Source organism: Megalopta genalis, chromosome 11 (assembly GCF_051020955.1).
Source record: "Megalopta genalis isolate 19385.01 chromosome 11, iyMegGena1_principal, whole genome shotgun sequence".
Classification (NCBI taxonomy): domain Eukaryota; kingdom Metazoa; phylum Arthropoda; class Insecta; order Hymenoptera; family Halictidae; genus Megalopta; species Megalopta genalis.
This window is the reverse complement of record NC_135023.1, coordinates 4,743,133-4,770,421: the sequence shown is the minus strand read 5'-3', so window position 1 is coordinate 4,770,421 and position 27,289 is coordinate 4,743,133. Positions and strand designations below refer to the sequence as shown.

General features: G+C 44.5%; 6 protein-coding genes across 11 annotated transcripts; 3 read left to right on the top strand and 3 right to left on the bottom strand.

Moving 5' to 3' along the window:
- Positions 1–424: 424 nt before the first annotated feature.
- Positions 425–3,443, bottom strand: Deaf1 (deformed epidermal autoregulatory factor 1). Its single transcript, XM_033479787.2, has 4 exons — positions 3,177–3,443; positions 2,326–2,817; positions 1,797–2,258; positions 425–1,722 (listed from the first exon to the last, which is right to left on the bottom strand). The coding sequence occupies exons 1-4, from the start codon at positions 3,441–3,443 to the stop codon at positions 1,522–1,524; spliced, it is 1,422 nt and encodes a 473-aa protein (XP_033335678.1). The 3' UTR covers positions 425–1,521.
- Positions 3,444–3,880: 437 nt separating this feature from the next.
- Positions 3,881–5,996, top strand: LOC117225938 (uncharacterized). 4 transcript variants are annotated; one of them, XM_076525165.1, is made up of 8 exons: positions 3,881–4,019; positions 4,107–4,208; positions 4,282–4,505; positions 4,625–4,829; positions 4,914–5,077; positions 5,288–5,468; positions 5,563–5,698; positions 5,768–5,996. In XM_076525165.1, the coding sequence occupies exons 2-8, from the start codon at positions 4,109–4,111 to the stop codon at positions 5,871–5,873; spliced, it is 1,116 nt and encodes a 371-aa protein (XP_076381280.1). In that variant the 5' UTR covers positions 3,881–4,019; positions 4,107–4,108; the 3' UTR covers positions 5,874–5,996. The 4 variants fall into 4 exon arrangements, with proteins under 4 accessions (XP_076381280.1, XP_076381278.1, XP_076381281.1 ...); XM_076525163.1 differs by having other exon boundaries at positions 5,288–5,486; XM_076525164.1 differs by having other exon boundaries at positions 3,895–4,019; positions 4,104–4,208; positions 5,288–5,486.
- On the top strand, positions 5,938–16,291 carry LOC117225934 (uncharacterized). The gene is made up of 9 exons (XM_033479790.2): positions 5,938–6,182; positions 6,275–6,549; positions 6,631–6,783; positions 7,075–7,210; positions 7,290–7,417; positions 7,487–7,777; positions 7,841–8,095; positions 8,169–8,343; positions 11,348–16,291. The coding sequence occupies exons 2-8, from the start codon at positions 6,360–6,362 to the stop codon at positions 8,288–8,290; spliced, it is 1,275 nt and encodes a 424-aa protein (XP_033335681.1). The 5' UTR covers positions 5,938–6,182; positions 6,275–6,359; the 3' UTR covers positions 8,291–8,343; positions 11,348–16,291.
- On the bottom strand, positions 8,404–14,924 carry LOC117225935 (band 7 protein AGAP004871). Of its 2 annotated transcripts, XM_033479791.2 has the most exons (10): positions 14,786–14,924; positions 14,553–14,679; positions 11,596–11,708; positions 11,192–11,264; positions 11,029–11,111; positions 10,724–10,927; positions 10,585–10,640; positions 10,425–10,503; positions 10,259–10,360; positions 8,404–10,185 (listed from the first exon to the last, which is right to left on the bottom strand). In XM_033479791.2, the coding sequence occupies exons 1-10, from the start codon at positions 14,789–14,791 to the stop codon at positions 10,075–10,077; spliced, it is 954 nt and encodes a 317-aa protein (XP_033335682.1). In that variant the 5' UTR covers positions 14,792–14,924; the 3' UTR covers positions 8,404–10,074. The 2 variants fall into 2 exon arrangements, with proteins under 2 accessions (XP_033335682.1, XP_033335684.1); XM_033479793.2 differs by lacking the exons at positions 14,553–14,679; positions 14,786–14,924 and adding an exon at positions 12,834–12,968.
- On the top strand, positions 11,260–27,289 carry LOC117225930 (Dis3 like 3'-5' exoribonuclease 2). Of its 2 annotated transcripts, none has more exons than XM_076525160.1 (9): positions 11,260–11,495; positions 23,755–24,186; positions 24,266–24,903; positions 25,003–25,264; positions 25,350–25,870; positions 25,958–26,249; positions 26,325–26,518; positions 26,609–26,891; positions 26,965–27,289. In XM_076525160.1, exons 2-9 carry the CDS (start codon positions 23,947–23,949, stop codon positions 27,052–27,054), a joined length of 2,520 nt encoding a protein of 839 aa, XP_076381275.1. In that variant the 5' UTR covers positions 11,260–11,495; positions 23,755–23,946; the 3' UTR covers positions 27,055–27,289. The 2 variants fall into 2 exon arrangements, with proteins under 2 accessions (XP_076381275.1, XP_033335675.2); XM_033479784.2 differs by lacking the exon at positions 11,260–11,495 and having other exon boundaries at positions 23,005–24,186; positions 26,609–26,721; positions 26,809–26,891.
- Positions 15,991–22,569, bottom strand: Gdh (glutamate dehydrogenase, mitochondrial). Its single transcript, XM_076525161.1, has 8 exons — positions 21,989–22,569; positions 18,958–19,158; positions 18,369–18,602; positions 17,819–17,976; positions 17,571–17,726; positions 17,286–17,496; positions 17,059–17,213; positions 15,991–16,975 (listed from the first exon to the last, which is right to left on the bottom strand). The coding sequence occupies exons 1-8, from the start codon at positions 22,419–22,421 to the stop codon at positions 16,859–16,861; spliced, it is 1,665 nt and encodes a 554-aa protein (XP_076381276.1). The 5' UTR covers positions 22,422–22,569; the 3' UTR covers positions 15,991–16,858.

Sequence of the window (27,289 nt, the reverse complement as noted above, 5' to 3'; positions counted from 1 at the left end):
TTTTAAATATATAAAGGCAACATAAAAATTGTGTTATCTATCCGATAAAATAATTTTACTATGTAAAATTGAGTAGACAATTTTTGTCATGTGTTTTATTTTAAAAAACATATTAAAAATACTAGACAAATAATACATCTTGGACTATGTATCACGTTTATCGTTTACTTATATTTTTTTCAGGAGTTTTTGTTTGTTCGTTTCAATGATTTATATACCATGTATACAAAATACAAGGTTACAAATTAATATTCTTATTAGCATTAAAGTGGATAGAGATTATAATACTCTCATACTCAGAAAATATGGAATTAGTTGTGATTACGTTCTTGCAAAAACATGATTCGATATAACAATGTATGAATAAAAGTATCTAGTAATCTTTCTCTTAGTATTTGTACTAAAAATTAATAGTAAAGCGGTATCACTTTTTAAAAATTTTACTAATAAAAATAGCATTACAAAATAATATCTACAAACAGAGACACCTTTGTAATGATGTACATAAATAGTTTCCATAGAAGCCTAACTACCTCCTTTGGTCGGTTTAGATTTTTATAAAAAAAAAATCATGATAGTATATCTTATAGTGCGCAAGACGTATACGTATGTATACACATATATTTTAGAGTCATAAAATTGTATTGCAGATGCATACGTGCATACATAGATATTAGAGATCCCTATTTCACGTGTATGTAAATATACGTGTACACGTGTATTTTTCTATTCTACATGTTCACTGTGTAAATGATCGAAACACACTTCGGTTCTCGAAATTAAGACAAAAATTTTAATTTTTTTCTAGCTCTTCGTTTTCTTTTTTTTAAATCGCTCGATTCACGCAAAAAGCTAATAGGACATAAAAAACGCAGTCTGTACAGATCTACAAGTTTTGTTAAACATATTTTTCGATAATTTAGAAGATATTCGAGAAAATCGATTTATATTATTTATTTGTATTACTGTTTAATGTTCAACGGCTTGGGGGACACGTTTTCTTGTTGACCGATCGAGCTTAAATTTTGTACCGATTATTTTTTTTAGTCAAACTATACATATATTGAATAGTTTTACGGATATCCGTGTGCACAGATCTTTAATTGCTCCACATACCACATGCCACGTGTACACGTGTATTTTAATTCGTTTAAAACCGCGATCTCTATTAGATACGCATATGCACGCATATGCCTTCGTACGGCATATTTCCTTGCACTTTTATTCATGTAATCATTTGGTATATGATTTTTGACCTTTTCATTAACGTTCTCATGTTTTCCAGCCATGATCCTGAATAAGTTTCAATTTCTCCTTACGTACATACTTATATACTTAATAATATCATTACACGTTAGCTTACACGCGTACAAAATATTTGCTACGGTATATACAGAACTTTGACCTTCAAGTCATTAAACAAATCTGTTAAGTCTTTGTCTCTTCTTTTAATTTTGAAGTTTGTAAGTTAGTTTGTTCAGTTTCTATATTCCTTTGGTGAATGGGTGTGAGGAACACTAGCTATTGGTCCCCCGTAGTTGTCGCAAGAGCACTGGTATCACCACTACTACTTTCTACTATAAGCATTACAGTTTCAGCAGCACCCCGAACACATTCTACTTGATGACCCGCCCAATCTTTACGTTGACAAAACGTAGAACAATACGGCGTTCGTCTACATAAAGAGCATTCTGCGAATGCTTCCCTGTTGCAATTAGCGCACTACAAACATAAAGGATTGATTAAACATTTTAAATGATTTTGAACAGGATTCTAAATTATCTTTTATATATTACTTTTTTGTTATGAGTATCCGATGCTGGTTGTAATCCAACAGTTTCAATAACATCTCCCCTACCTCCTAATTGGGCTACTAGCGCCTGCTCTCTTCTTTGTTGCCTATTTACTTCTTTCGCTTCTTCTAATGTTTTTCTAAACTCATAAGCCAGTTTCAGCATCTTATTTGACATTTCGTCGAGTTTTTTAAAAACATCGTCAGTTTGACCATTTTCTGTTTGATGCACATTTTGAACAACTCCATCCTGGTCTTGCGGTTGTTGAACAACCAAACCATCCGTTGAAACGAACTGTGGCCATACTTCTTTGTCGGGTATAACCACCTCACCGTCGCTTTCGTCATTGTTACTACCATCACGTGAATTATCACTTTTTATCTTTCGTGTAGGTACATCTCCGTCCGACGTATCTCTCGCTCTTTTTCTACGTTTGTATGGTGTAAATAATCGTACCGGACCTGTCTGTAGTAATCGATACAATCATTATAGCTATCAATAATAAAATAGATAATTAGACTAGCATATTTACCGCGCTGTCGTCGTCGCAACACGCCGCGCAAGTACAAGAGGTTGCATGAGGTTTTAAAATTTGCTCGTCTATTAAGGTCTGTAAGCTTCTGCCACCGAATCTAATACTGCGCTTCCAATCCTTACTGGATGCTCTTCCACATAGTGCTTCGAATTCGCTCGGCGTATACCATTCCTGACCAAGCTTAATACACCTTCCTCTTGCTCCAGATCCGAATCTACTTTTATGTAATTCCGCATTTGTGTTTTTACACCTAACAGGCAATACTGCCAAATTAGCAGATTCTGACCAACTGCATATTTGTTGGGTATTGCCAGCAGACACATGTATCTGTTCAGATTCATGTTCCTCTGTACTATTTTGGATTACTATGTGTGTTGCTTTTAATTCTCCATTCCACCGTAGAGGATCCGAGTCCTTATCGTGTCGAGGTTCGCAAATAAACCCATTGTCCACGCATAGCATCTGCTTAAACTGGCCAGATCCGGGTAACTAAAAGATGAAGTAACATTTGTTTGAACTGCTTATTACAGATAGCGTTGAGAACAGAGCAAAGCACCTTTGTGTTTGAATATTTTAGAAATGTTGTTTATAGTATTATACATCGCAAATAACTGATCAAGTTCGCGCAGGGTTACATTATAATTTCCAAAATTTCTACATGCGTATGCGCTATGCATGTACACTGTGATTCGCGGGTACGTGTAGAAAGTGAAATCCAACCCGTTCATGGCATTCGAGAATCGTTTGTCGAAAACAAAATCGTCGAATATTAATGGAATCGAAATGTTGTTTCTGTGGCGGCATCGATCGAGGCATGCACGAATGAAAAGATTCTTGTGCAGACCGACCTGCAACTGATCCGAGGTGATGACGTTGAAGGTCGTGCCGTTGGTTGAGTTCGCTACACCGATGATAGAACCAACAGGCAAAGAAACCGGTACTCCGACTCCTGGGACACCAGCAACACCCGGTACCGAAGTGACGCTTGCCGTCACCGCGACGGGATGCGCCTCGTGTTCGGTCGTTAGGGCAGACGCCTCCTCGGTCTCGCTCGTCAACGGTTCGGACATGTCCGGTAGCACGGCGACACTTTCCGATGTTTGACTCTCCTCCATTTCGGCTGTTCTCGCCTCTCGAGCACACTATGGCGTCAGCGCACGCTCAACGCAGCGCCACGATTTTTTGATAACCGCCGACCGCCGACCGCCGCTGCGATTACTCGCGACTCGCGACACAACGGAGCACTTCGACTTCTTCGTCTTCGCCTCGGCAACTGGGCTATCAAGTTACTACGATCGAATCGAAATTACAAGTGCCTCGACCAACGAATGCAACGTTTGATAATCGTATTTTCATTCTTTTTATTCAACGATTTGCAGCTCAGAATCTTTTCCGAGCTTCCTACGCCTACGGTGTATACGAGTACGAATCTCCGACGTCGAGTGCCATCTTTAACTGCGTCGGGCAGCGCTCCGTTTGAATCTCCCTTTCCACATTACGAACGATTCAACGAAAGTCCGTCGCAGAATACTTTGGAAGATGATCTTTTCTATCGTGTTCCAAGCTACGTAAATATTATCGATTAGATTGGAAGTGAAGAAGTGATCAATTTTGCTGGAACGTATTGCATAATATTGTTGACTGTTGCGGAGACCTCTAACCTATTCTTGGTTAAGACGTTGAACGTCTCGGTAATTAGTTTCATTTATCTTAGTATCGAACGATTATCAACCTTTGATTAACTGTCATGATCCTTGAATGACTTGTTGCGTTAGTAGCTATGAATTCGAAGACTGACAGATTCTCTGATCATGGTGCACAGGGCGTTGATGTTAATTGCAGCTTAGAAGAGCTAGAGAAAGCTGGATCGGATGCATTGGGTATATCGTACATTAATTTTGAGGATATTGAAATAGATATGAACAGGTTTTCGTTATGTTAAATATTTTTCAGAAAATTCGTTAGAGTCGAAGGAAACGGAATCGGTAACGGAATTATCGACTATTGGTACGCAGACCCCTCTAACGTTGGTTAAGCTAACTGTAACGCAGCCGCCGTTGCATAGACAAGTTACCGACTCGACATCTCCGATGCGATTTAGTTATGAAACAAGTCGCAATTTTCAAGACTCCCGCGAAAATGTGAAATCTTTTGTGCGCAAACTTTTGCAGAGCAAGGTATAACGTACCCCCCTCTATTTCGAGTAATATGATTTAAATGTTTCTTTTGAATCCTATTAGGCTTTTTGTAGGTAAAAATGTTAATCGATCTAAAACAAAAGGAATCATTATTATAGATCACGCTTAGCCACGAAGCTGCGACACAAGCAACGCCTACACATCCGTCGTTGATACCTAAAACATCGCAAGACACTTTACAAATGTCTGCGTCGCTTTCCTTGTCGATATCTGGTCAGAGAAATGAAGTTTTAGCTGTGACGGATTACGGGACACCGTCGCTCGATGAACGTAGTTTATTGGTGGATGGCGTCACCGAATCTGGTACATTCTGTTAACAGTTTCTTGTTCTCATCATGCGGTAGTTGTGTATCATAATGTACTGATGCGAACATATCTTTGGAAAAGACAACGAGGACTCGCAAAATTCGCATGTGCGTTCGGGCACATTAGATCCGACGTCGTCGAGCAATAGAGAAGCGACAAGTAGCATGCTGTCGTCGCTTGAAACTAGCAATCAGCAGTGGAGTCTGTCTAGCTTTTTGCAATGCGTGCCGATCGTCAACGATGAAGTATTGAAATTTTCATACTGTACACTGTAATCGGTCGCCCAGGATCCGGCTGAATAATATTCCGGGTTCGAGAGGTACATCTACGAGACATCCTGAATACATGAATCATCAGTTTTTAGCAATCAGAATGTCTATTATGACTTTTCACTTTACAGATCCGGGAAATTATTCAGCCGAGCCCTATAAGATAACAAATACTGATTGGAATAGCCAAGCACGCGTGCTCTCGCGAGAGATGCACCGCCAACGTATTCGTCGATATTTGCACGACGTCCACCAATGCGTAATTGGGGTCCATTTCGATCGGCAAATCGGTCGTCCTTTGTCGCTCCGATACCACCCCCTAGTTACGCCCAAGCACAAGAAAATTACATGGCGTCTTTCTCTATGGGTCAGCTGCTCTCTTCATGTAACAGAATATCCTCGTTAGCACGTTGAAAACACAAACATGGTTTTTATATTTTACTCAGACTAAACATTTGTAGCCAACTCGAATCGACTATGGGCGCCAATACCTATGACCACTGTATGCCATCGGTGCACCTCGATCGTCGTTACAGCTGTAGAAGTTCGTCGATCCGTAATCACTCACATTACCGCCTTTGCGCTGTTTTTATGCGGGTATAACAATTTAAAAGAAATCTAAGAACAGGCGCGTCCAAGCACATTAAAGGAATCTTTTGTTCACAGATGTTGGCCGTGCTGCATGTTGCCATACTGCTTGAATTCATGCAACGACATAGATCATTATTGTCCTGTGTGTAACGCGCATCTTGGAACCTACAGACCGTGCTGACAAACGTTTAGAAAAGCATTTAGAAAGTGCGCTTTCTTCGTTATCATCCTATGCATCTAACGGGTTTCACAGTCAAGAAAATATTCTGTCACCCATTGTACTAATAAAGATGGAAAGAGAGAACCTCGTTTTCAAAGATGTGTAGCGACGGTTGCATCCGAAGGAACTCAAACCTATTTAATTGCAAGCGAAGTGAAAGTAAATTTGCGGACTCCGACACGAAGACTGAGCACAATGATCAGGTGTTATAAATGGTCAATGAAATTTTTCGGCTTTCTCTGTATTTATTTACGAACCGTTTCAATGCTGGTACGTACTATATTTCAGGGACGTGACAAGCAGACCGTGTAAACGCGTCCTCGGGTATATGTATTACCTTTTCGCATCTGTTTTTCTCTCAGTTGCAGGACGATCCCTCGTCCATACGAATAAGTATCGGTTAGACTAGTAGCAGTGTTCTGTTGCTGTGTCTTTTATAACGCGATAATGCGTTTTCATTATTTTCTCGTGTTTATACTGTATGCAACTGCGACGCGCGTCGATGCTGATGCATGGAATGCTCTAAGAAGATTTACGCGTTTCTGGCAGAGGAACAATTTTCGTACGAATGAAACGTTGCCGCAGAATTTGCCAGAGAGTACATTCAAATCGTCTAACATTGGCCGAGAAAAACGCAGTAAGTATTTGTACCATTATTCCTTCTAAGCAATATTTCATTAATTTGAATTATGTATTTTTTTTTGGATCTATCGCCTAGTCTTTCCATTGTTTACCGTGGTGAGGTTCGACAATAACATTTGCGCTGGATTAAGCGGCGAAAATGGTACCTGCGTGGCAGCATCGGAATGCTCGCAACGTGGTGGCGTGTCTAGTGGGATTTGTGCGAACGGTTACGGGGTTTGTTGCATCGGTAAATTTATTATTTATTTTTCATAGTGATATTATCGCGTCGGCAAAGAATTGCAAAGAATCAGAATGCAAAACGCGACGACGCTGTTGACGTTGACTCGTCGACCGGCTTTCCCCCCACTCTATCCAATTGATTTGCCTGCCACTACGTCTGCACAGATGCATCAAACAATTGCAAATGACGCGCAGGGCGGGAAACAATCGCGCAACGGATCAGTCCGTAAGCAGCGTCGTCGTGGAAAGCGGCGATAAAGTCGATGCTAGATAACCAATAATTATTTTATTGCATCAGTAACTGTATCTTGCGGTGAAACTATTGGTGTTAACAACACTTATTTCGTTAATCCGAATTATCCGTCGAATTTCGACAGCACAGAGTCTTGTCAGTTGACTCTCGTCAAAACGCATCCGTCCGTGTGCCAGTTTAGGTACGTAAGCCCGTCAATTACGTTTGAAGGTTTAACCTGTTGTTTAGGTAGAATCGTTTAAAATTCGTTGAATTTTTAGATTGGATTTCATGCTATTTAACATAAGGGGACCGGAAGCTACGAACAATCAGTGCATTTATGATCAGTTCATCGTGTCTGGGGGAAACCCGGTGCCTCCTATTTGCGGTATCAACACTGGAAATCATAGTACGTCATTGAAATCGGCGAGGTAGCAGCATTTCGTCGACAAGTTTACCCGAATCTATATTTTTTTAGTTTACGTCGATGTTGGTATCGGGCAAACAAATCCTGTCACGCTAACGTTCGTCACGAGCGGAAGCCCTTTCGCTCGATCCTGGAAAGTCCGGGTATCCCAAATTCGTTGCGATACCATATACAGGGCCGAGGAAGGCTGTCTACAATATTTTACCGGCATATCCGGACAGATCAAATCGTTCAATTACGATCCAAACACAGGGCTGCAACTGTCGAATCAGGATTACAGTATTTGCATACGAATGGAAAGGAACTTTTGCGGAATTCAGTACATGGCGTGCACAGCCGATGGTAAGGCAGATTATCGATGGATTATATGGATGAATACGATAATTGTTAACGTTTAACGACCAGGTCAATCGATGGTAACGACCGGTGCAACTCCGGCCGGGCAAATGATGCGAAATAGCGCGTTCACGTTGACGGGAAATACGCAAGGAACGCAAATCGCTACGATGACAGGGGCTGCCTGCCAAACCGACTGGTTGACGATTCCGTGTGCATCGAACTCTGGTAAACTACCGACCGCGATGATGACTTGTATCGATCGTATTTGCGGCGGGACGTTCAACTCGGAGAATCAAAGTTTGAACTCGTCTTCCGTCGTCAGTTAGTATTTTACCTTTGACAATAAGTATCGTAACTAATTTATTCCCTAACAGCCGTTTCTAATTCTCCTCAGGCACGGTGAAACCGTTCAGATTAATTTTCCATACGGACAGTACCGAAGCACCGAACGACGTTGGAAACAGAGGATTCTGTTTGAATTACGTGCAACAACCTTGCACGACCAAGTTGCGATGAATTTCTGTTCGCTGATACTCGATCGGATCGTGTATACTGATACATGTACACAGGTAAATTTTAAAGACCAAAGAATATTAACTATTCCAATGGAAGAGAAAATACAGTCGAAGTAGTTTTTCAAACGTATTCGTACTTTATTTGTCCGCGGTAGAACGCGAACGTCACCAGAGCGATGTAAAATTTATTCTATATTAACATAACATAGTATCACAAGTAGAGATCGAAGCATGTAGTAACACAGAGGTAGGTTTAGTTCATTTATCGTTAGAAGGATCGCGATACAGTGTGTAACAATCGATAGAATCTACACACTTCCACCGCTCGTTCGCAAAGGATCACAATTTACACGCATAGACAAGTGGAAGTGATACATACGTTCCTCAACGTTCGGAGATACATGTTTGAAGACACGTCGCCGTTAAATCTGAAGCAGGCTCTAGGTTCTCGAGGTTTCTCCACTTAATTGGTCGTGGCGAATAAGAAATTTGCAGTCAAATTAGCAGTCCGTCGATGAGGTTGCGACGACAAGAAGATGATTTTGTACATTATTTAATATCCATCGTTTTAACATCTCAAGCTCGGCACCGGTACGGCGTACCGGCATAGAAATAGAAAATGAAGATTTATGCCGTACCTAAGAGATTAAGATAAGTCTTGTTTCGCCGGCTCGATCGAACATTTCGGTCAAATTACCGGAAAGTATGCTCGAGGAGTACCAAGAAGTAGTACCGTACGTTTTAATTGGTCGATTAAAATGTTCGATCGCGTTGATACCGAAACGCGGTTCTCTTATTGTTGCGCGTCGCAGCGAACAAAGTAGACTACGATCGAGCATATAATAAAGTGCTCCACGCTCGTGCTCGTGCTCGTGAACATCAAACGAAATGTAACGAAAATAAATTCCAAGGAATCTCAATTACAGCGCGTTGACCGGACGTTCGATTTCACGTGTCGAATATTTTCGAGAGGAGTTTAAATTCTGCGGACCGATTTTAGAAGAAGAACGGTAACGACGATTTCGTCGCAACGGTTTCGATAACAGTATAAGTCAAGTCGGGAAGAGCTCGGACAGTAACGTATCGTACGAAAGACGAAGACTTAATCTTAATCGTCGACGACAACGAGATCGTAATTTATCGTTCGTCTCGAATCAGCCGGTGGAATGCCGCCGTAAAATATTTAGCACGCGTAGTCGAACGATCAGCGAACAACGCGTACAATTTGAACAAGTAAAACAAAGATTACCGAGTGTGCGGTACGGTCGAGACAAGTTTTTAACGCCGCGTTGAGCAACAGATTGTTAAGCATCGTTGTGCCTGACACAGTGAATCGCAGTGTCTTGTTTCCCTCCCACTCTAACTAAAAACGTATCCCTCGAATCGCCGTTGTATCTTACAAGATTGCGAGTAGTCGAAAGTTAAATAACTTGTAAAAAAAGACACCGAAGAAAGTTCGAATAACATACGGTGTTCTGAAAAATTGGTCGATAGTCTGCTAGTGTGCGATCACGGTGCGAAAGTTTGCTGTAAACTGTAGTCACAAACTGACATTATTTAATACTGTATCGTATGCGAGCATGTCCATAGAATCGCGAGTGAAACTTTTATAGCCTGCACGTGCGTCGAGATCGATCAATTTTCTAGACAGCTCGCGGAAAGAAAATCTCTTTGCTTCGTCGACGAGACGACCGAGGCGGGGACCGAATTTCCTCGGGCACGGGTCACTTCGCGAGCTCGCGGTTTCGCGAAGCGCGTCGAAGGAACGCGGTCGGCGACTCGCGATTACATCTGGTTCTCTTTGAGGGCGGTCGCTTTCATGAAGTAAGTCAACAGGTCGATAGGCAGCGGGAACACGATCGTCGAATTTTTCTCCGCCGAGATGGTGTTCAGAGTCTGCGAACAAGCGGTAGAACGATAAGAGAATCGATCGGGCAAGGACTTTCGAGGTGGTCCGATCGGTGCGTACCTGCAGGTAGCGAAGCTGCAGCGCGGCAGGAGAGTCTCCGATCACCTCGGATGCCTCCCTCAACGCGCGACTAGCCTTTTGTTCACCCTCTGCTGCGATCACCTGCAATCGAAGCGAGCGCATTACGCGAGAGATTCGAAAGTGGCGGCGAGATAAAGGGACAAACCTTGGCGCGAGCCTCTCGAGCGGCTTCAGCTTCCGCGGCCATGGCTCTTTGGAGCTGAACGGGTAGCCTGACGTCCTTGCTGTCCAACAAGAAGGTACAACGGATTAGAGAACAGACTCGGAAGAACGACGGGTCGATTCGTATTCGTATCGGTACTCACATTTCCACGCGCTCTACTTTGATTCCCCAAGTGTCGGTAGCCTCGTCCAGTGATACCTGAATTCGTCGGATTCGTTATGGTCGCTTAAGGCTCAAGGGCTGCCTCGAGAGGGGAGAGATCGTTTAGATCGGCCGATTACCTGCATGTTCCCTGAGATGGTTTCGCGCTCGCTGAGGATCTCGTGAAGCGGTCTGGTGCCCATGGTGTTCCGAAGCATTGTCTGGGCCAGCAGCCTCGTGCTGTGATGAGCATTCTCGACATTCGCGATCGAGATCGTCGCGTTGTTCACTCGATAGTACACCACCGCGTCCACCGACACCGTCACGCTGTCTTTCGTCAAGACCTGCCGCGATACAGAGCCCGATTACTTTTTGATCGTTGGCGAGGCCAACGCGGCGGCGCTTCGTCTACCGTGGCAATTTAAAGCCTCGACCAACAATTCACCTCTTGCGGGGGCACGTCGTAGGTGCGCGTCCGTAGATCGACGCGAGCGTAATTGTCGACGCACGGCAGAATGAAGAAGATTCCTGGAAGTTTCAGAATTTTTATTCGAAAACGCGAACTCTCTCTCGTGGAGAACTGGTTGATCGAGAAGGAAGAACGTTACCAGGTCCTTTGGCACCGCCGGTCAAGAGCCTTCCCAAACGGAATATCACCGCTCTTTCGTACTCTTGCACCACCTGCGAACGAACCGTTGGAAAACCGTCAGCCAGGCGTAAGCGTTCCAATTAATAAAGGATAAACGGTGTGTTCTGGTTCGCAGGAAGCGTGGACCCGGCGATAAGGAGCTGCGACCGATTTCCATCGAATCGAATAGCGACCATGGAGAACGGCGGGATAACGGGAAGTGAATGGACGCCGGAGCATCCGCTGGAGATCGCAACGAACTCGAGGAACGAGAATAGAATCCGGTGAGTGGACGACCGATATTTTTAGATTTGTAGTACGTCGATGAGGGGGCCGCGGTACGTTGTCGATAGAATAAGACCAGGGGAAACGCGATTCTCTCACCTTGAAGCAGATGAAGAGGGAAAACGGCATCGTTAAGATTACGACCATCCAGGATAGTGCCACTAGGATATTCCTGCAGTTATTCGGGGTATCCGGTTCCTGTCTATCGTCCGCTGGAACATTCGATGCGTCGCTGTTAGAATTGATTGCGATTATTCCGGTAGCCTGGTCGCGCGCGCGCGCGCGAGAGAGAGAGAGAGAGAGAGAGAGAGAGAGCAAAACGCTTCAACAGGGTGGAAGCGGCCGGATCTAGTGCCGCGATAGCGGGTTGTTGTTGCCGGTTCATCGTAAAAGCTGTCGCGTGTTCTAGGGGCTCTTTCGCGATCGAACGATTCGATAAATAATTGGCTCGATTAGTCCCAACGGAGGGGACGGGGAGTCGAGAGTCTTCCGAAAGTACCGCGACAGCCTACTCGACGGCATGTTATTCGACGATAGCGTCGAGTTTTCGTTGTCATCGAGACGGTCGGAAGCTCGGCTCGTAAACGAGAACCGAAGCGCTCTGGATCTATAAATTCCTACGTCGCCTACGATATTAGCAGACCGATTCGGAGCGACCTGTTTCGATGCTTGCAAGATATTCCGAGGTGGAATATAGAAATTGTCGCTATTGTCGGGGTAATTTCGATATCGATGTATCTAGAGTGACACGGTTTCTCCGTCCCATTAGTCTAACGAACTTGCTCGAATTCCAAAAATATCCCGTTAGCTTTAATCGACGTTCCGCCGTTGAATAATTAACATCTCCGGTGGCGGCGGACACAGAGCGTTGCCCGTTGCTCGCGGGGTTCGCTCGTTCGTTTCTCCGCAACTACGATTTAAGAGTAGACCACGACGGAGATGCGTATTTATAGCGGTGTTTATTTTTCTTATTGATTGTACAAATGGTCGGTTCTCGCTCGGATCGATATAAACGCTGTGTGTAAAACCTACATTCGGGAAGCGATGGCTCGGTGGCGATAGATTACCGGGAGATCCTACGTTACATAATGGAATTGTCCTCGATGGGGCCGCGATATACGGAGTCGCGTCGTCCCGTTGGGATCCATTCCCGATGACTAATCAAAGCTGTCGAGTCTCGAGAAGAGCGTCGAGGGAAATTAGCAGCGAATTTCTAAATGCGCGCGTCGACGTATCGTCGTCGTTGTTCCACTGCACTCTCCTCGGAATCACGGGGCAACCGGTCGACGAGAAGTTCGTCCACGAGATCCCGATAACTCGCGGTCCACGCAGCTTACCGTCCGTCATGTCGACGCGGCTGTTCGCGAATCCGATGATCGAACCAGCACCTTGCGAATCGTCCGAAGTACGTATCTCCGAAGTCCAGGCAAACGGAGAAGGGTGCCGGATAGATTGTCGTTCCACGAGGGAACGGAACGAGGCTGCTCGAACCGTAGTTTGCGTCGGACGATTCACTGAGAGCAGTGGCTGCTCGGTTTATGTTTAACCAGCCACATTGGAAAGGTCTCACCCTCTCTCCCTCCCTCGCTCGCGACTGCACCTCTAGCTCGCCCTCTCCGTCTCTCTCTCTCTCTCTCTCTCTCTCTCTCTCTCTCTCTCTCTCTCCCTATGAATCTGTCCATTCGCGTGCATCTTTTGCCAACGCTCTGTCTCGCTTCGGCGAGAACGGCATGCGCGAAATGCGCGCAACCACCCCTTCCAGCCATAGCCGGTATACTCCTCTGTCGTTCCTCCCAGAGGAACTGTGGATTTAAATCGTTCGATCACCGGAAAACGATGCTCGATCGTCGGTCCAGTCGCGATCGTTCTCGACATCGCTTTCGCGCGACCGCTTGTCGCGAAGAGATCGCGAATCCGAGATTTTCTGCTGTTCTCTATCAACATCCGGTTTAGCGGAGCGATCGTCGCGGTTGATCGTACGTATGCCCGGCAATCAAATTGTCGGTTGGCCTATGAAATATGCAGCACGCGAGGAAGCTCGATGAATATTGAAACAGAAACGGCGACGTTTTCACGCGACAGCAGCGGAAACCTGGTTATTATCCGAAGTACCATTGTCGTTCCATAGGCTTATCGAGATTCCATCGCTTCGCACGACTACTCGTGGTTTCGATGCGAACGCGTTGTCAGGCTCTTCGGCCTGGTATAATCGATGTTGCGCGATTAGAAAAGGCTGGAAAAGCGTAACGAATTATTTTCGTTCGACGCTTTAACGACGGCTGTCGCGAATCGAATACGTTTCCCCGTCGACGATGCAAACTCCGTAGACGCTACAGTTCGAACCGCGACGACGCGACGCGACGCGCTTTATTTTCTAGACGCGTTTCGCGATCGATTTATACTTGGGAACAATTTACCGATTGTGCTTATAGCCGGTCGACGGCGATCTATAGGCAAGGTGAATGTTAGGCGACCCAAGTTCACCTGTGCAAGGCAACGGACGACTTCTCGAGACCGAGTAGCCGATCGATCGCCGACCGGTTCTACTCGCCGGGCCTAAAATCGAATCTATAGGATACGAGACGTTCGAAGTGGTTCTCGCCGTTGAAAGATCGATCGGAGAGATCGTTGGCTATCGTCGAAAGGGGTACGATACGACCGCGAATCTGGAATACACCGGAAGTTCCGGCGAACGGAGAATGATCGACGACCTTTCCCCTTTCCACGTGTACACGTAGATGCATGCGCGTGTATAATGCACATTCGATTCTTGGGCATATTAGTTGCTGCGCCTAATGGAAAGTTTGACCTTCTTTACACCTGCGTAATATTTCATAGGATGGACAGAGCCCGCTCGTTCCTATAAATACATCGATCCCCGAAAGAAACGCCAGGTACACGTAAGCGTACCTGTACAAATTACGCCATGAATCTCGACGCCTCGTCTCTTCTCGCTCTTTTACCGTGTATCATCGATGCTTCTCGTTTCTGCGAACCGTAGACTCTAGATCGTACGTACACCATAGAGGACCCAGGGTCGCGCGCAAACTACTCACCCCCGATGACGCGGTTCTGTATGTCGTCCGGCCGCGAGTTAATCTGTATCGTGGATCCGTTTCCATTGCTTATGGTAGACATAGGAATTGACATATCAGGGTTCACTCGGTGCTCCAATCTTGAAACCTGGAAAAACGAGCAAAGCATACGGTTCGCGTGATACGCATTAATTGCTCGATCGTACGTCGGATCGGTTGATTCGCACCGACGAGACAGCAACGCGCGGATTTACCTTCATGAAAATGCTAAGCGATCGTCGGGAACGAACGTGTTTTCGAGCGTAGCCTATGCCTCGTTCAAAGGACCATCGCGTTAGAATGCGAGCTTACGCGAACAGCAGCGTGCACATGTGTCGCGCGATACCACCGTGCTCGTGGAAAGCCTCGAGGTCCTGACAACGTGAATTCGAATTCGAATTGGAACATGTTCTCAACGACGGTCTCTACACGTATACGTTTGCTCAGCTTTCGACGACGAGGACGACGATGCACGCGCGTCGGAAGCTGAACGAGAAGGATGCCAACGCGTTCGGTGCAGTCAATTCGCAACCCCCAACCGATGCCAAAACGAGTCCGTCGAATCGACGTTGAACGAGTAGGCTAAAGGATATCTTGCACCGAAGCTTGCGCCGAACGCGTTAACGATCGGAGAACGCGCGGTGCCCGGTTCTTTCGATCGTGTCGCTCTCGCGGCCGGGTTATCGAGACGCGACGAGCACAAACGAAACAAAACAAAATACAGTAATCACCTTATGCGTTGATCGTGTCGCGTCGTCGGGTGTACTAACGGTCCGAATGAAGCCAGCGGCGCGACGCTGACACTCTTTATACGAGGGCGGCCGCCGCCCCAACTAGTAGTACGGGCGATTCACGTACCTATGTACATGTACGTATAATATGTGCAATCGGACGGACGATCGCTGTCCGATATAGTACGTAATACGCGATCGTTCACCGTTCTCGTGGAATCGAAGTTATTCTTGAATTTGCACGAATTCGATTCGAAACGAACCGATACAAAGAAAACATTTGTAATCCGTTCTAAAGAAAAGAAGGAAGTGCATGTCTCGTTTTGCTATGCCGAGATACAGAAGATCGGGATTGCCGCAAACGCGACGAATCCACGGTCTAATTATAGTTTACGCGGAGAGAATTCGCTTAGCCTTGCATCGAGTTTCAGTCCGAAACGCGTTACGCAACCGCGACAAAAATATTCCGCTATCGCACGAAACCACCGTGCACTTCGTTGCATTTGTCGTATTTAGAGCACGGGTCGAAGTTGGGGCGCGGGCGGCGAAGCATCGTCGTGCTCGTTCTCGTCGAACAGAGATATTACTCGGCGTCTTTATGGAACACGCGAATTCCTTGGTCATCGCGACACAGGTTTCGTTTCGATCGGGTTCGTCGACAAGTTCTAGGAACAAAGAGCAAACCAGGATCGATTCGGAGCACATGTTTATTAACATACTCTCCATGTTCGTAACAAGATTACTATGTGATAAATCGCGCACCCCGATGCGGTAGAAATGAGTCTTAATTGTAAATGACATCCAGACGACGCCGTTCTGCTCGACGACGATTCACGCACGAATTCTTCTTCAGGATACACTGTGTAACAAGAGAGAGAGATAATTATATATGTATGTATATATATATATAAAAATGCACTAACGTTGTATCGGTCGATCTCGTGCTCGATTCGCGGAGCGAGGGTGACGAATACACTTGATTCTGAACGACGCGGCAGTATTCGTTATTGGATCACACTGTTTCTTCCGTTTGCTCTGCGGTGCACGCGTCTACGCCTTCAATAATGCTTCGTTGATGAAACGCATCGAGCTGTCCTCGTTCGACTTTTTCTTATCAAGATCGTCGGGATCGCGAACAGAATCTTGCGGACCGAAGGGTTTCACCCTTTTCGGAAAAACACCCGACAATGTCACCGCCGTATGCGTTCCACCGACGATGAACGCGAGCGCGCGAAAGTATTTTTTAGGCAAATTATCGTTATCGTTATCGTTATTACTATTACTATCATTATCATTATCATTATCATTATCATTATCATTATTATTATTATTATTATATTATAATTGCGACGCGCATCGATAGATCTATCGTACGACGCGATATAAACACGACACGTTCCGGACGCTAGTTTTGGTCTCTTGTCACTGCGACTGGACAGCACCAGCTGGGGCGATGTCGTGGATATTCTTTTCAAATACTGGCTCATAATTTCCATATACACTCGTCTCGTCACCGATCTCGATCGATACGGCGGTGTTCGGCTATCGCCCGGCTACTTAAAATGCGAGTCCTGCTTCGGAGTACGTGGTGAAGATCTTCTCGATCGAGTTCACGTAAGCCGCTGTCCTCAGATCCAAGCCGAGATTGAACTTCATCGAAGTTTTCATGATGGCCTGCGGAACAAGAGTCAGAGAGAACGAGACTTGGGGTTGAGGTATTGGGAATCGAATGGGGATGTAATCGTTCGAATAGATACCCTTGCCGATCGTTCCATCGTGTAGTCCAAACCAGAATGAACGATGTCCTTTTCGGAAGCACCGGAAATGCGTTTCTGGAACGCCTCGGAGGGTGTTACGGGTATTCGACCACCCACGCGGCCGAACCTACGTTCCAACGACTCTTGCACGGATTCTGGAAAACGAACGCGTCCTGGTTAGAACTTGCGAGACCCGCGCGAGCCCTGCGAGTCGCGAGCAAACTCACCCAACAAATGATAGTTCGATTCTCTCTCGTATTTGAACGTGAGACGACCGTACGACACGTGGTTCAGGTTCTTGAGCCACTCGAAGAAGGACACGGTAACACCACCGGCGTTGATGTACAAGTCCGGTATCACGAGAATATTTCTGTCGATCAAGATTTTATCGGCGGCAGGGGTGGTTGGTCCGTTGGCAGCTTCGGCTACGATCTTAGCCTGCGAAAGGGAAATCGAATGGAAAAATTGTCGTTGCCATCGTCGATCGAGGACTCCGGAAACCATCGACTCGCCTGTATCAGCGAAGCGTTGTCTTTGGTAATAACTTTCTCGATCGCGGCCGGTATAAATATGTCGCAGGGCTCGTACATGAGATTTTCACCTTCGTACGGCTTGGCACCAGGGAAGCCAACGATAGTGCCATTTTCTATGCGATAGTCTTCCAGTTGCTGAACAACGAAACAATCTTATTAACGATATTACGTCGTCGCCGATATTGTTCCGTCCACCGAGAGACAGATGTATGCGACGCGTTACTTGCCTTGGGGTCGATGCCTTCCGGATTGCAGATTGCACCGTCATGCTCGATCACGCCTATGCAGGTGGCTCCGGCTCGGTGCAGGTAACGCATCGAGTGCAGACCGACGTTACCGAAACCTTGCACGATGAACGTTTTGCCTCCCCAGCCCGGTGTGGTGCCTACGGCCGATCGAATCGATCCGTACAGACTATTCGCCGTTGGGCAACCATATTCTCTAGCCATCTTCCTCTGTTCCGCGTTACCACGCGCACAACTCGTTCGCGTATCTTTTTTTAGACAACGAGAGGAGCGTGCGCGATACCACGATGCGCGGGACAGAGGACGAATTGGGTACAGTAATGTCTCTCTAATCAAAAATGGACAATTTAGGATGCGGAGATACGATTATTCGAGCCTTGCGGATCGTTTTTATAGTCACGAATATTGTCGACAACTACAAAAACGAGCTGCAAGGCTCGAACAATTGTATTTCCTCTTCTGAAATTGTCCATTTTTGTGCGCAATCCGAGCGTCAGTTACGGAGACATTACTGTAATCGCGATTCACCCACCGATCATGCTCATGTAATTCGCCTCGTTGATGAAGTTCTCCAGCCCGTGGAAGACCCCGCGACCTGTCGCCGATATTCGTCCGTGAATTCCGCCCTGGTTGATCGGTTTCCCGGTGACGCAGGCGTGGGCGTTGATGTCCAAGTGGCCGATCGTCTTGGCGTATGTGTCCGCGATCCAAGACATCTCGCGTTCGCCGGTTCCCATGTCGGGGGCGGGTACGTCCACGCCAGGCCCTGAACATAAATTATGGTGGTAACGCGGTTGCTTTCAAGTTCGTTTCGTCGATCGATCGTCGAACGGAAATCGTTGGCTCGGACACGATTAGCGGGCTCGCGAGTCTAAGCCAACGCTCGAGATAGCATCTGACCAGACAAGACGCGAGCAAACAGTTTCTTGAAAACAGACGGATTACGAAATATATCCCGCGATCACGATACGCTCGTGGATCGAGCGCCGCTTCGCAGCTGCTTCGAATATGCAACGCTGAGCAAACATATTTTACAATTTACAGTTTAAGCGTGTGCAGCATGGAAGTGCCGCGAGCGAGCGGGAGGGAAATGAAATCGTTCGGAACGTGTTCCGTCTCACCGATGAATCCCTTCTTCGCGAGCTCCAACGTGAATCTTCTGGTGATCTTCTCGAGCTCGTGTTCGGAATACAATTTTGGATTAATCTTGATACCGGCTTTGGCGCCTCCGAAGGGGACGTCCACGCAGGCGCATTTGAACGTCATCAGCGCGGACAGAGCCTTCACCTCGTCCCTCGAAACGTCCATCGAGAAACGGATACCTGAAATGATTCGACGATTCGTGAAATGATTCGACGATGCGAACAACGGACAGCTACATTTTCGATACGATCTTGCCAGATCATGCCGCGATCGTGCTAAATATATACACGGCTATAGCCCGGATATAACGGAACGAATGCGCGGAGCGGCAATTTTTGTTCTCGGAGAGAATACGATCGATAAATAACGCGACTCGTGCAAGAATGCTCCGCGCGTTTGTTCGAGTCGCGGGATCGTTTTTACGATCGGCCGATTACAAAGCGTCGCGAAGCTCTCGTCGCTCGCCGCGAACCAGTCGGTGGAAAAGGGTTTCGCCTCGCGGAAACATCGTTATCTAAAATTAGCTTTCGGTTTCGTCGACAATTACGCAATAACCCCGACTGCCGAGCCTTTCTAGAGCCCCGAGAAACTCGAAATTCATTCCGTTTTCCGAAGGTCGCGCGCGATAGCGATCGCGCACCAGCATCCAGGCGAACCGTGCGCTTAACTTGACGCCGGCACGTGCCAAGCCGTAATTGCATCCAGCAATCATTCCGTGTATTATAATGTCGTGTGCCGTCGGTTGATTCGCGACAAAGCCAGCGAGCGAAGGGTTTATTTTTATAGCGGAAAGAAGCGGCGCGGAAACGAATGGTCGTCGATCGGTGAAAACGCGGGCAGCGGCGTATACTGTATACTACATAACATACATATTACGCACGCGTTATCGTTCGAAAATAGTCACACGACGACAGCTACATAGTCAGAGTCCTGCCCGTAGTCGGGCGACCTCGTTAATGACTTTGGCAAACAACAGCTGGAAGATAAGACGCGAGTATTCGGGCGCGGCTTGATTTTTCAATCTGTCGGTCGAGAAACGTGGAATTTCGAGTACTCGCGAACACGATAATCCACGATCGCGGCCAAGATCGATGATTTTTCCAATTGCGGCCCGACGTTGCTTGCGAGATCGCGAAGTATTTCGATGAGAAACGTTGAATGAAATGAAACGAATTCGATGTAGGAGAAGGAGGCGCGTTAAATAGATGAAATTAAATAGATATCGCAATTAACGAGACACGGTTCGAACGCGGGTGATCCCGCGTAGATCAAGAGAGCGCGCGAGAGAAGAAAATATGGATGATTTATCGAGCTCGGGGCTAGGCACGCGGGCCATTGACCCGAAGACATCGTGACATTGGCACGAGATACCGGCGATTGCCAAAACTCTCGATTTAAAATGCGAATCAGCGTTTGTCAGGTTGGTTACCTAACGTTTGGCAGCTCGGCCGACGAAAATGGTAGACAGCTTGGCATCGGACACACACAGCGTCACTTTGCTCGTCGAAATATCTTCTAACTATACAGCGAAAAATGATTCAATCTCCTTGCGCGTCATCCTCTGCCATATTTCGAGTAGGCGAACGACAAAGATAACGAAGAGAACCGCGATGCGACCGATGCATAACCGAAGCAGAGCCGAAGCAACGAGGCACAGGTGACTGTGCCTCGTAAGGCGGGATAAACAAAGTAATTATAATGATCGATCGATGACTAGCCGCGTGGAACGATCATCCAGCAGAATCTGTTTATTTGGCTAGCGAAACCATTCCTCCCGCGATCCTCTAGCACGCGCGCGAGATCACCTCTTTGCTAATCACGAGCTCGTACAAATTTACATCAAGGAGATAACGCGATGCGGACGAACGGACGGGCGAACGAACGAACGAACGAACATTTTTCCCGATGGTCGGTTTCACCAATTAAAAAATTTTGTTCGCACGAACAGCAAATTAAAACCGAGCGCGCCTTAATCGGTGTAACGTAATCACCGTGGACAGGGTTTCTCCGAAACGCGGACCAAACATAAACGTTCGCGCGTTATCGTTCTGAAAATTGCTCGTAATTTGATAAGAGAAGGTAATAAGAGAGCTTCTTACTACGTGAGCTACGTAACAGCAATTCTATTATTTTCGTCTAATGCAAGTACCGGCAACGATAATAGAACGGTAAACGTCGAATAAATGCAAATACCCTGATTCATAGACTCGTTAATAAATATATCGAATAGACGAGATAGCGGGAATGATATCGCCGGCAAGAGCGACGAACTGTTATTATTATATAGTGCTCCCTAAGAAGAACGGAATCGAGGTAATAAGGAAATCGCTTTAACCGAAAGTGGATCGAATTGAAAATATCGAAATACCGATCGATGAAGACTGGTCGATTCGTGTCGATTACGTCATAAACTACGTACTGTATTATACATATTCAAATGTTTCCCCGCGTTAATTTTATGCGACTCGAGTCACGTGTTTGCGAGTGTTGATATTCTACATTGTAATTGCGGTAAAACAAGTAATCGATCGGTAGTTGAACACGAACAGAAAGTTGCAAATATTCATCCGATAAAGTTGGCGGGCGTAATTTTCTTCTCTATGTGGAAACGAGGTTAAAACCGTGTTGTATATCGTGTGCGTCCGAAGCCGTAAAAATCGACCTAAGTGTCGCGAGTTTAATCGCGTACGCTCGGCATACGAGAATACCTAAAAGTAACCGGCAAAACGGAGCTTGACCGGGGGAACATCCGCGAAAGAACATCCTTTCTGGACATCCAGCACGAATTTCATCCGATTCGCTGTCGTGCACGGAACGTTTCGATGCCGTCATCGATGACGTAATTAATATGCGCTTAGCAATATCGGATTCAAACGGCAGCGAGCGCTCGCCTGAAAAAGATAGGAACAACCGGCTCTGTTCGAGAATTAGGCCGAAAAACAATGAAAACACAAGGGTTATCGTTGATGCGGGCATGGTGAAAACAACAGTCGGTTTCAGTGATTTTACCTCCTTTGCAAGGTGTTCTATGGGTCGAATGCTGAGCACGATAACCGGTGATCATCTCATAGTCGCCAGAGTCGCGTCTCAAGGGAAACACTGTCTCGAGGATGTGATCACATGGTTCCATCAGCATCAGAATACCCTTCACCTTTTTCTTTCTCTCCTCGACGCTCATCCTAGAACGTTTGCCGATATCTTCGACCAGCTTGTCCTCGACGATCTGACAGGCACGGTGGAAGAAGTATTCGACCATGTCGAAGAACTTTGGATTAGGATCCGTTGGAATATCCTTGAGACGATCGGGTATCTGATGGTCGGCGTAACCGCGTGCTTGCAACGCCGGCATAGTGCGTATTAGCGTCTTGTGAATAATATCATTGTTTGTCGGTACTTGTTTCAACGCGATCGACGACCTCGTTAATCTTCTTACGTGAAACATTTTCCGTCGTTCGATCCTCTGGACGTCCACCGATAGTTCAGGCTTCCGCTGTCAACCGAAACACCAAAAGACTATGACTATGTGGCTCGTGTAGCGTACTCGACTCTTACTGTACCCGTACTCGTACTCTCCCCGAATGCCACCGAATGCCCAATCCCAGTTCTTCCTACTATGTACCGCCAGAACCACCGCTCTCTCTCTCTCTCTCTCTTTTTCTCTCTCTCTCTCCTCGCTCTCTTTTTCTTTCTCTATTCCTCTCTTCCTCACTCGTCCTCAGTCACGCCTGTGTTCCTCGCGATCCCGTCACCCCGTCGATACTCCGTCTCTCAGCCGACTGCGCGAGCTAACGTCTTCCTTTAATACCGATCGAAACAATCTAGCCTTTCCTCCACGTTCCGGATTCCGGACACGACTCTTCCGTGCTTCTACCACACCTTACTCCGTTCTTTGCCGACCAGTGCTGGCCAACCAGTCCAATCGTTGTAATTTCAGAGCCAAAAGATCTAGCCAATCGTCGAAATTTTCTGAGAAACCAGACCTCCAACGAAATTCTACCGACGTTCCCCTAGTAAATCTGCTTACCATCGGTTCGGTTCGAAACCGAAACATGTATCAACCATAAACGAGGTGTACGAGTAGACCGATCACCCGGTGTATTTTTTCCGTCGGTAAACACACTGCAGCGCCATCTACGGTAAAATGCTCAAGCTACTAGTTAATTAGTATCGTTCTTGCGTCTCCAGATGTCGCAAACGATATTTTCTTGGTGCTCGGTTTAAAAAAATGAATACGTTCAAAGACGACAAATAAACGTACGCTCTGTTGTTGCTTGATATTTGATTAAACTTTCTTGTACCGATTACACATTTACAATAATTTACATCTTTTTTTCGTATCGAATTTTCATGGGAGGGTTCAAGAAGTTGCAAGCGACATCACTATCTCACAGGAACAGCATGATTGTGGTACTAACTGGCAGTAGTATAGCTGATTTACTGTAGGTGGTGATATGTATTTTTGACAACACATTATCAGAACACATTACAAAAAAAGCACAAGTTAGAAATGTGGCGATCAACGATTGCAATCTATTTTTGCCTCAAGGGAATCCCTCTGATAATCTGATAACGTTAAATGAAAATCGCAATTTTATTTTGCTTGCCTACCACAGATATATTTTTTAAAATGTCTTTTATATCATCGACTTTTATCGCATAAGCAAAAGTTGTTTCCCCGGTGGCTCAGTGATTTTCTTATTTACATGAAAAACTTAAAATCAAAGAACGAAAGATTAATTGCGGAAGCAATTAATCTGACTATATATTATTTTTAGGACTAGAATAAACTGGCAGTTTATCCGCCTAACTTTTCGCTTTCTTATCACTGAATCTGATAAGTTTATCTCACTATAACATCGTCGAGGCACGAGTAATGCAATTTTTATACAAATATTTTTCAATAACATTTATATGTGTTATCGAGCACCATTTATACAAAATCAAAGAACCTGTGCAGTACTCGAGTCATGTTCAAAGAAGCAAGTTCTTTGTGTCCTGTTAAAAATATGTCTCGGAAAGCAAGTGTTTTGGAAAATTGTGAAAATGAAAAGAGTACAATACCGCATTGCCCGAAAAAAAAAAACGAGAACGTAGGGCAAAGAATAAAGCATTCTTTAAAAGCGAAGGTGAATGGCAAAGAAGGTGGAAAAGTAAACAGCTGCTCCAATGCTCATTTACAAGACGAGCTCCAAAGTGTCCTTAAACAGGTAAAACAGTAATTGAGATTTGCTTAAACTCTTAGTATTCGTTTTACATGTAATATCGCTTACAAATTGAATTTTACAGAAGCGAGAAAAAGCTTGTCAAAGAAGAAAGGCACAGCAGAAGTCGGAAGAATTAAAAAGTCTAAGGTTCGAATGCAACAGCACCAAAGAAGTCGTAGATGTTGAAGATCAAAATAAATCTAAAGCTCAGAAACCTTCCAAAACGGCAAAAAAAAAGGATAAATTTTCAGAACATGTTACCGTAAAGCAAGTTCGAGAACTTTTAAAGAATCAGAATTCAGAGAACGCGGAATATGTAGAAGGACATTTGCGCATTAATCCGAAATTTTGTAAATATGCGTATCTATCGCTGTCCGACGACGAACCAGATTTAGTAATTATCGGAGTAATAGACAGAAATCGTGCTTTGGACGGAGATCTTGTTGTAGTCCATATAAATCCTCCAACAATGTGGGAGTCAGAAAACCGAAAGACAGGCGTTGTTGTTTCTATATTAGAAAAAATACATCCGAGGCTAGTGGTGGGACATTTAAAACGTGAAGGAGCATTTTTACATTTTTATTCTAGAGATAAACGTACGCCGAACCTTGAGATAAATCAAAAGAAAGATCAATTAATGAAAAGCTCGACCACGATAGAAGAAGATAAATTATATTTAGCTAGAATTAGCGACTGGATAAAACCTAAATTTGCAAATGGGTATGAATAATATGGGTATAATCCTGATTATATTTATTTATTATAACGCATTAAAAACTGTAAATAGTAAAAATGACTAATACTTTACATTGATCGCAGGAAACTTGTAAAAATGATTGGTGCAGCAGGCGATATATCTGCAGAATCGAATGCAATATTGCTTGAACTTAATTTAGATACAACACCGTATAACGAAGAAACGACGAAAGGACTTCAAAACAAAGATTACTCGTTAACGGAAAAAGATATTAACGATCGGGAAGACTGGAGGAACGAATGTATATTTACTATTGACCCCGATACTGCTGTTGATTTAGACGATGCAGTTTCTTGTAAACCCTTAGAAAACGGAAACTACGAAGTAATTTTCTTGTTATTTAAAATAATTTCTTATGCAATTATTTGTTCATATACTTAGATGCTGTTGTATGCTTTCCCTATTATAGATTGGTGTACATATAGCTGATGTAACTTATTATTTGGAATTTTTATCCTCATTAGATGTACAAGTAGCAAAACGTGCTACGAGTATTTACATGACTGACAGAGTATACCACATGTTACCGAAACAATTGTGTGATGTATGTTCCCTACTACCTGGCCAAGATAGACTAGCTTTCTCTGTAATTTGTGAAATGACACCGGAAGCGAAAGTTGTGAAATACCGTTTTGCTAAGACTGTAATGAATTCTTGTTGTAAAATGTCTTATCGACACGCTCAAATATTTATTGAAGATCCGGAAAATGAAAGTTGGCCTGTGGATATGTTGCAAATAAGCGGCAATTATAATATTAACAATTTATCATCGACAGTAAACATTTTGCATCGTTTGGCTCGTAAAAGATGCGACGAGAGATTCGCGAATGGTGCTTTGGATTTGAGTCAATCAAAATTACGTATTAAACTTGATAAAACAACAGGTGAACCGATAAATTATTCTATGGAAGAACACAAAGAGAGTAACAGGTATTAATATTGCGTGTGAACTGTAGCGACACTTCAACGAAGTTATTCAAATTAATATACCTTTGTCCCGTCTATATTATATTTTAGACTTATACAAGAATTTATGCTGCTAGCCAATATGATAGTTGCAAAGTTCTTGTATGAAAAAATCCCCGAAACTGCTTTACTACGTAATCATAGAAAACCTCCCATGCTTCTCCTGAAGAAAATGGCAGATGTTCTACAAGTATTTGGAATTCATTTAGACATTGAATCATCTGGATCACTGCATGCTAGTGTTAAACGTTACGGAGAATTGCTATCGGAAAATAGCGATTTCAAGACTACAATGAAGTATAGAATGATGGTTATTAATAATCTCTGTGCTAAAACAATGAATGTACGATCTGTATAATTTATTATATAATTATCTTGATAAAATACTGAATAACTTACAAGTTTTATGTTTTTTTAGCGCGCGACTTACACCTGTTCGTCTGCAATTAAAACGGAGGTGGATTTGAGACATTATGCTTTAAATGTGTGTTATTACACGCATTTTACTTCTCCTATTAGACGATACGCTGATTGTGTGGTTCATCGATTACTTTATTCCGTCATAAAAGACGAAGCACTGCCCCCGGAATGGTCCGAAAAAAAGTGCAGACAGTAAGTTAAATACAATCAAAAACATGTAACTTGCCATTGTAATCAAGCCCCAAAACGAAATGTGTACTGAAGTTGTATATATCATTTAAGAATAGCGAAAAATTGTAATCTGAAAAAGTGGACCGCAGAAATTGCTGGAAGGCGAAGCAGCGAATTGTACTTTGCTTACTTGGTAGATTTGAGTGGTCCTTTTGTTACCAAGGGTATTGTATTCGACATAAAAGTAACAAATATAGGTGTAATACTGTGTGATGTAGGTATTCAATTAAGAGTTTATTTCACGAATTTAGAGAATTTAGCGACTATCGAACATTCTGTGGAATATTCGGTACCAATGATACGTATTTCGTGGAAAAAACCTGCTGTCGTCCAGGTAATGAACCACGCGGTGAAACTTCAGCGTGACATAATAAAACTTTAATATTAATGCATTTTATATTTTTTAGGTAATCAATATTTTTACTTTACTATATTTAACGATTAAGAAAGACCCCGTAACTCTGCAGTTGACGGGAACGATCGTACAACCACATTGAAAATCAGAAGACAACATTTGCATATTTTAATGTATATCTTCAAAGAATCATTGGAATCAATATTTTTATTCGGGAGGTAGGAGATGAGAACGTCCACATACTACTTAAATTCATTTCAAAAAGATCATTGAGACAGATATCTTGACTTGCGTATACATTTTCAACGTGTACATGATATTTCGAATTGTATACAGATTTTTAGGATCAGTATACAAATAAATAGTTCTTACTTATA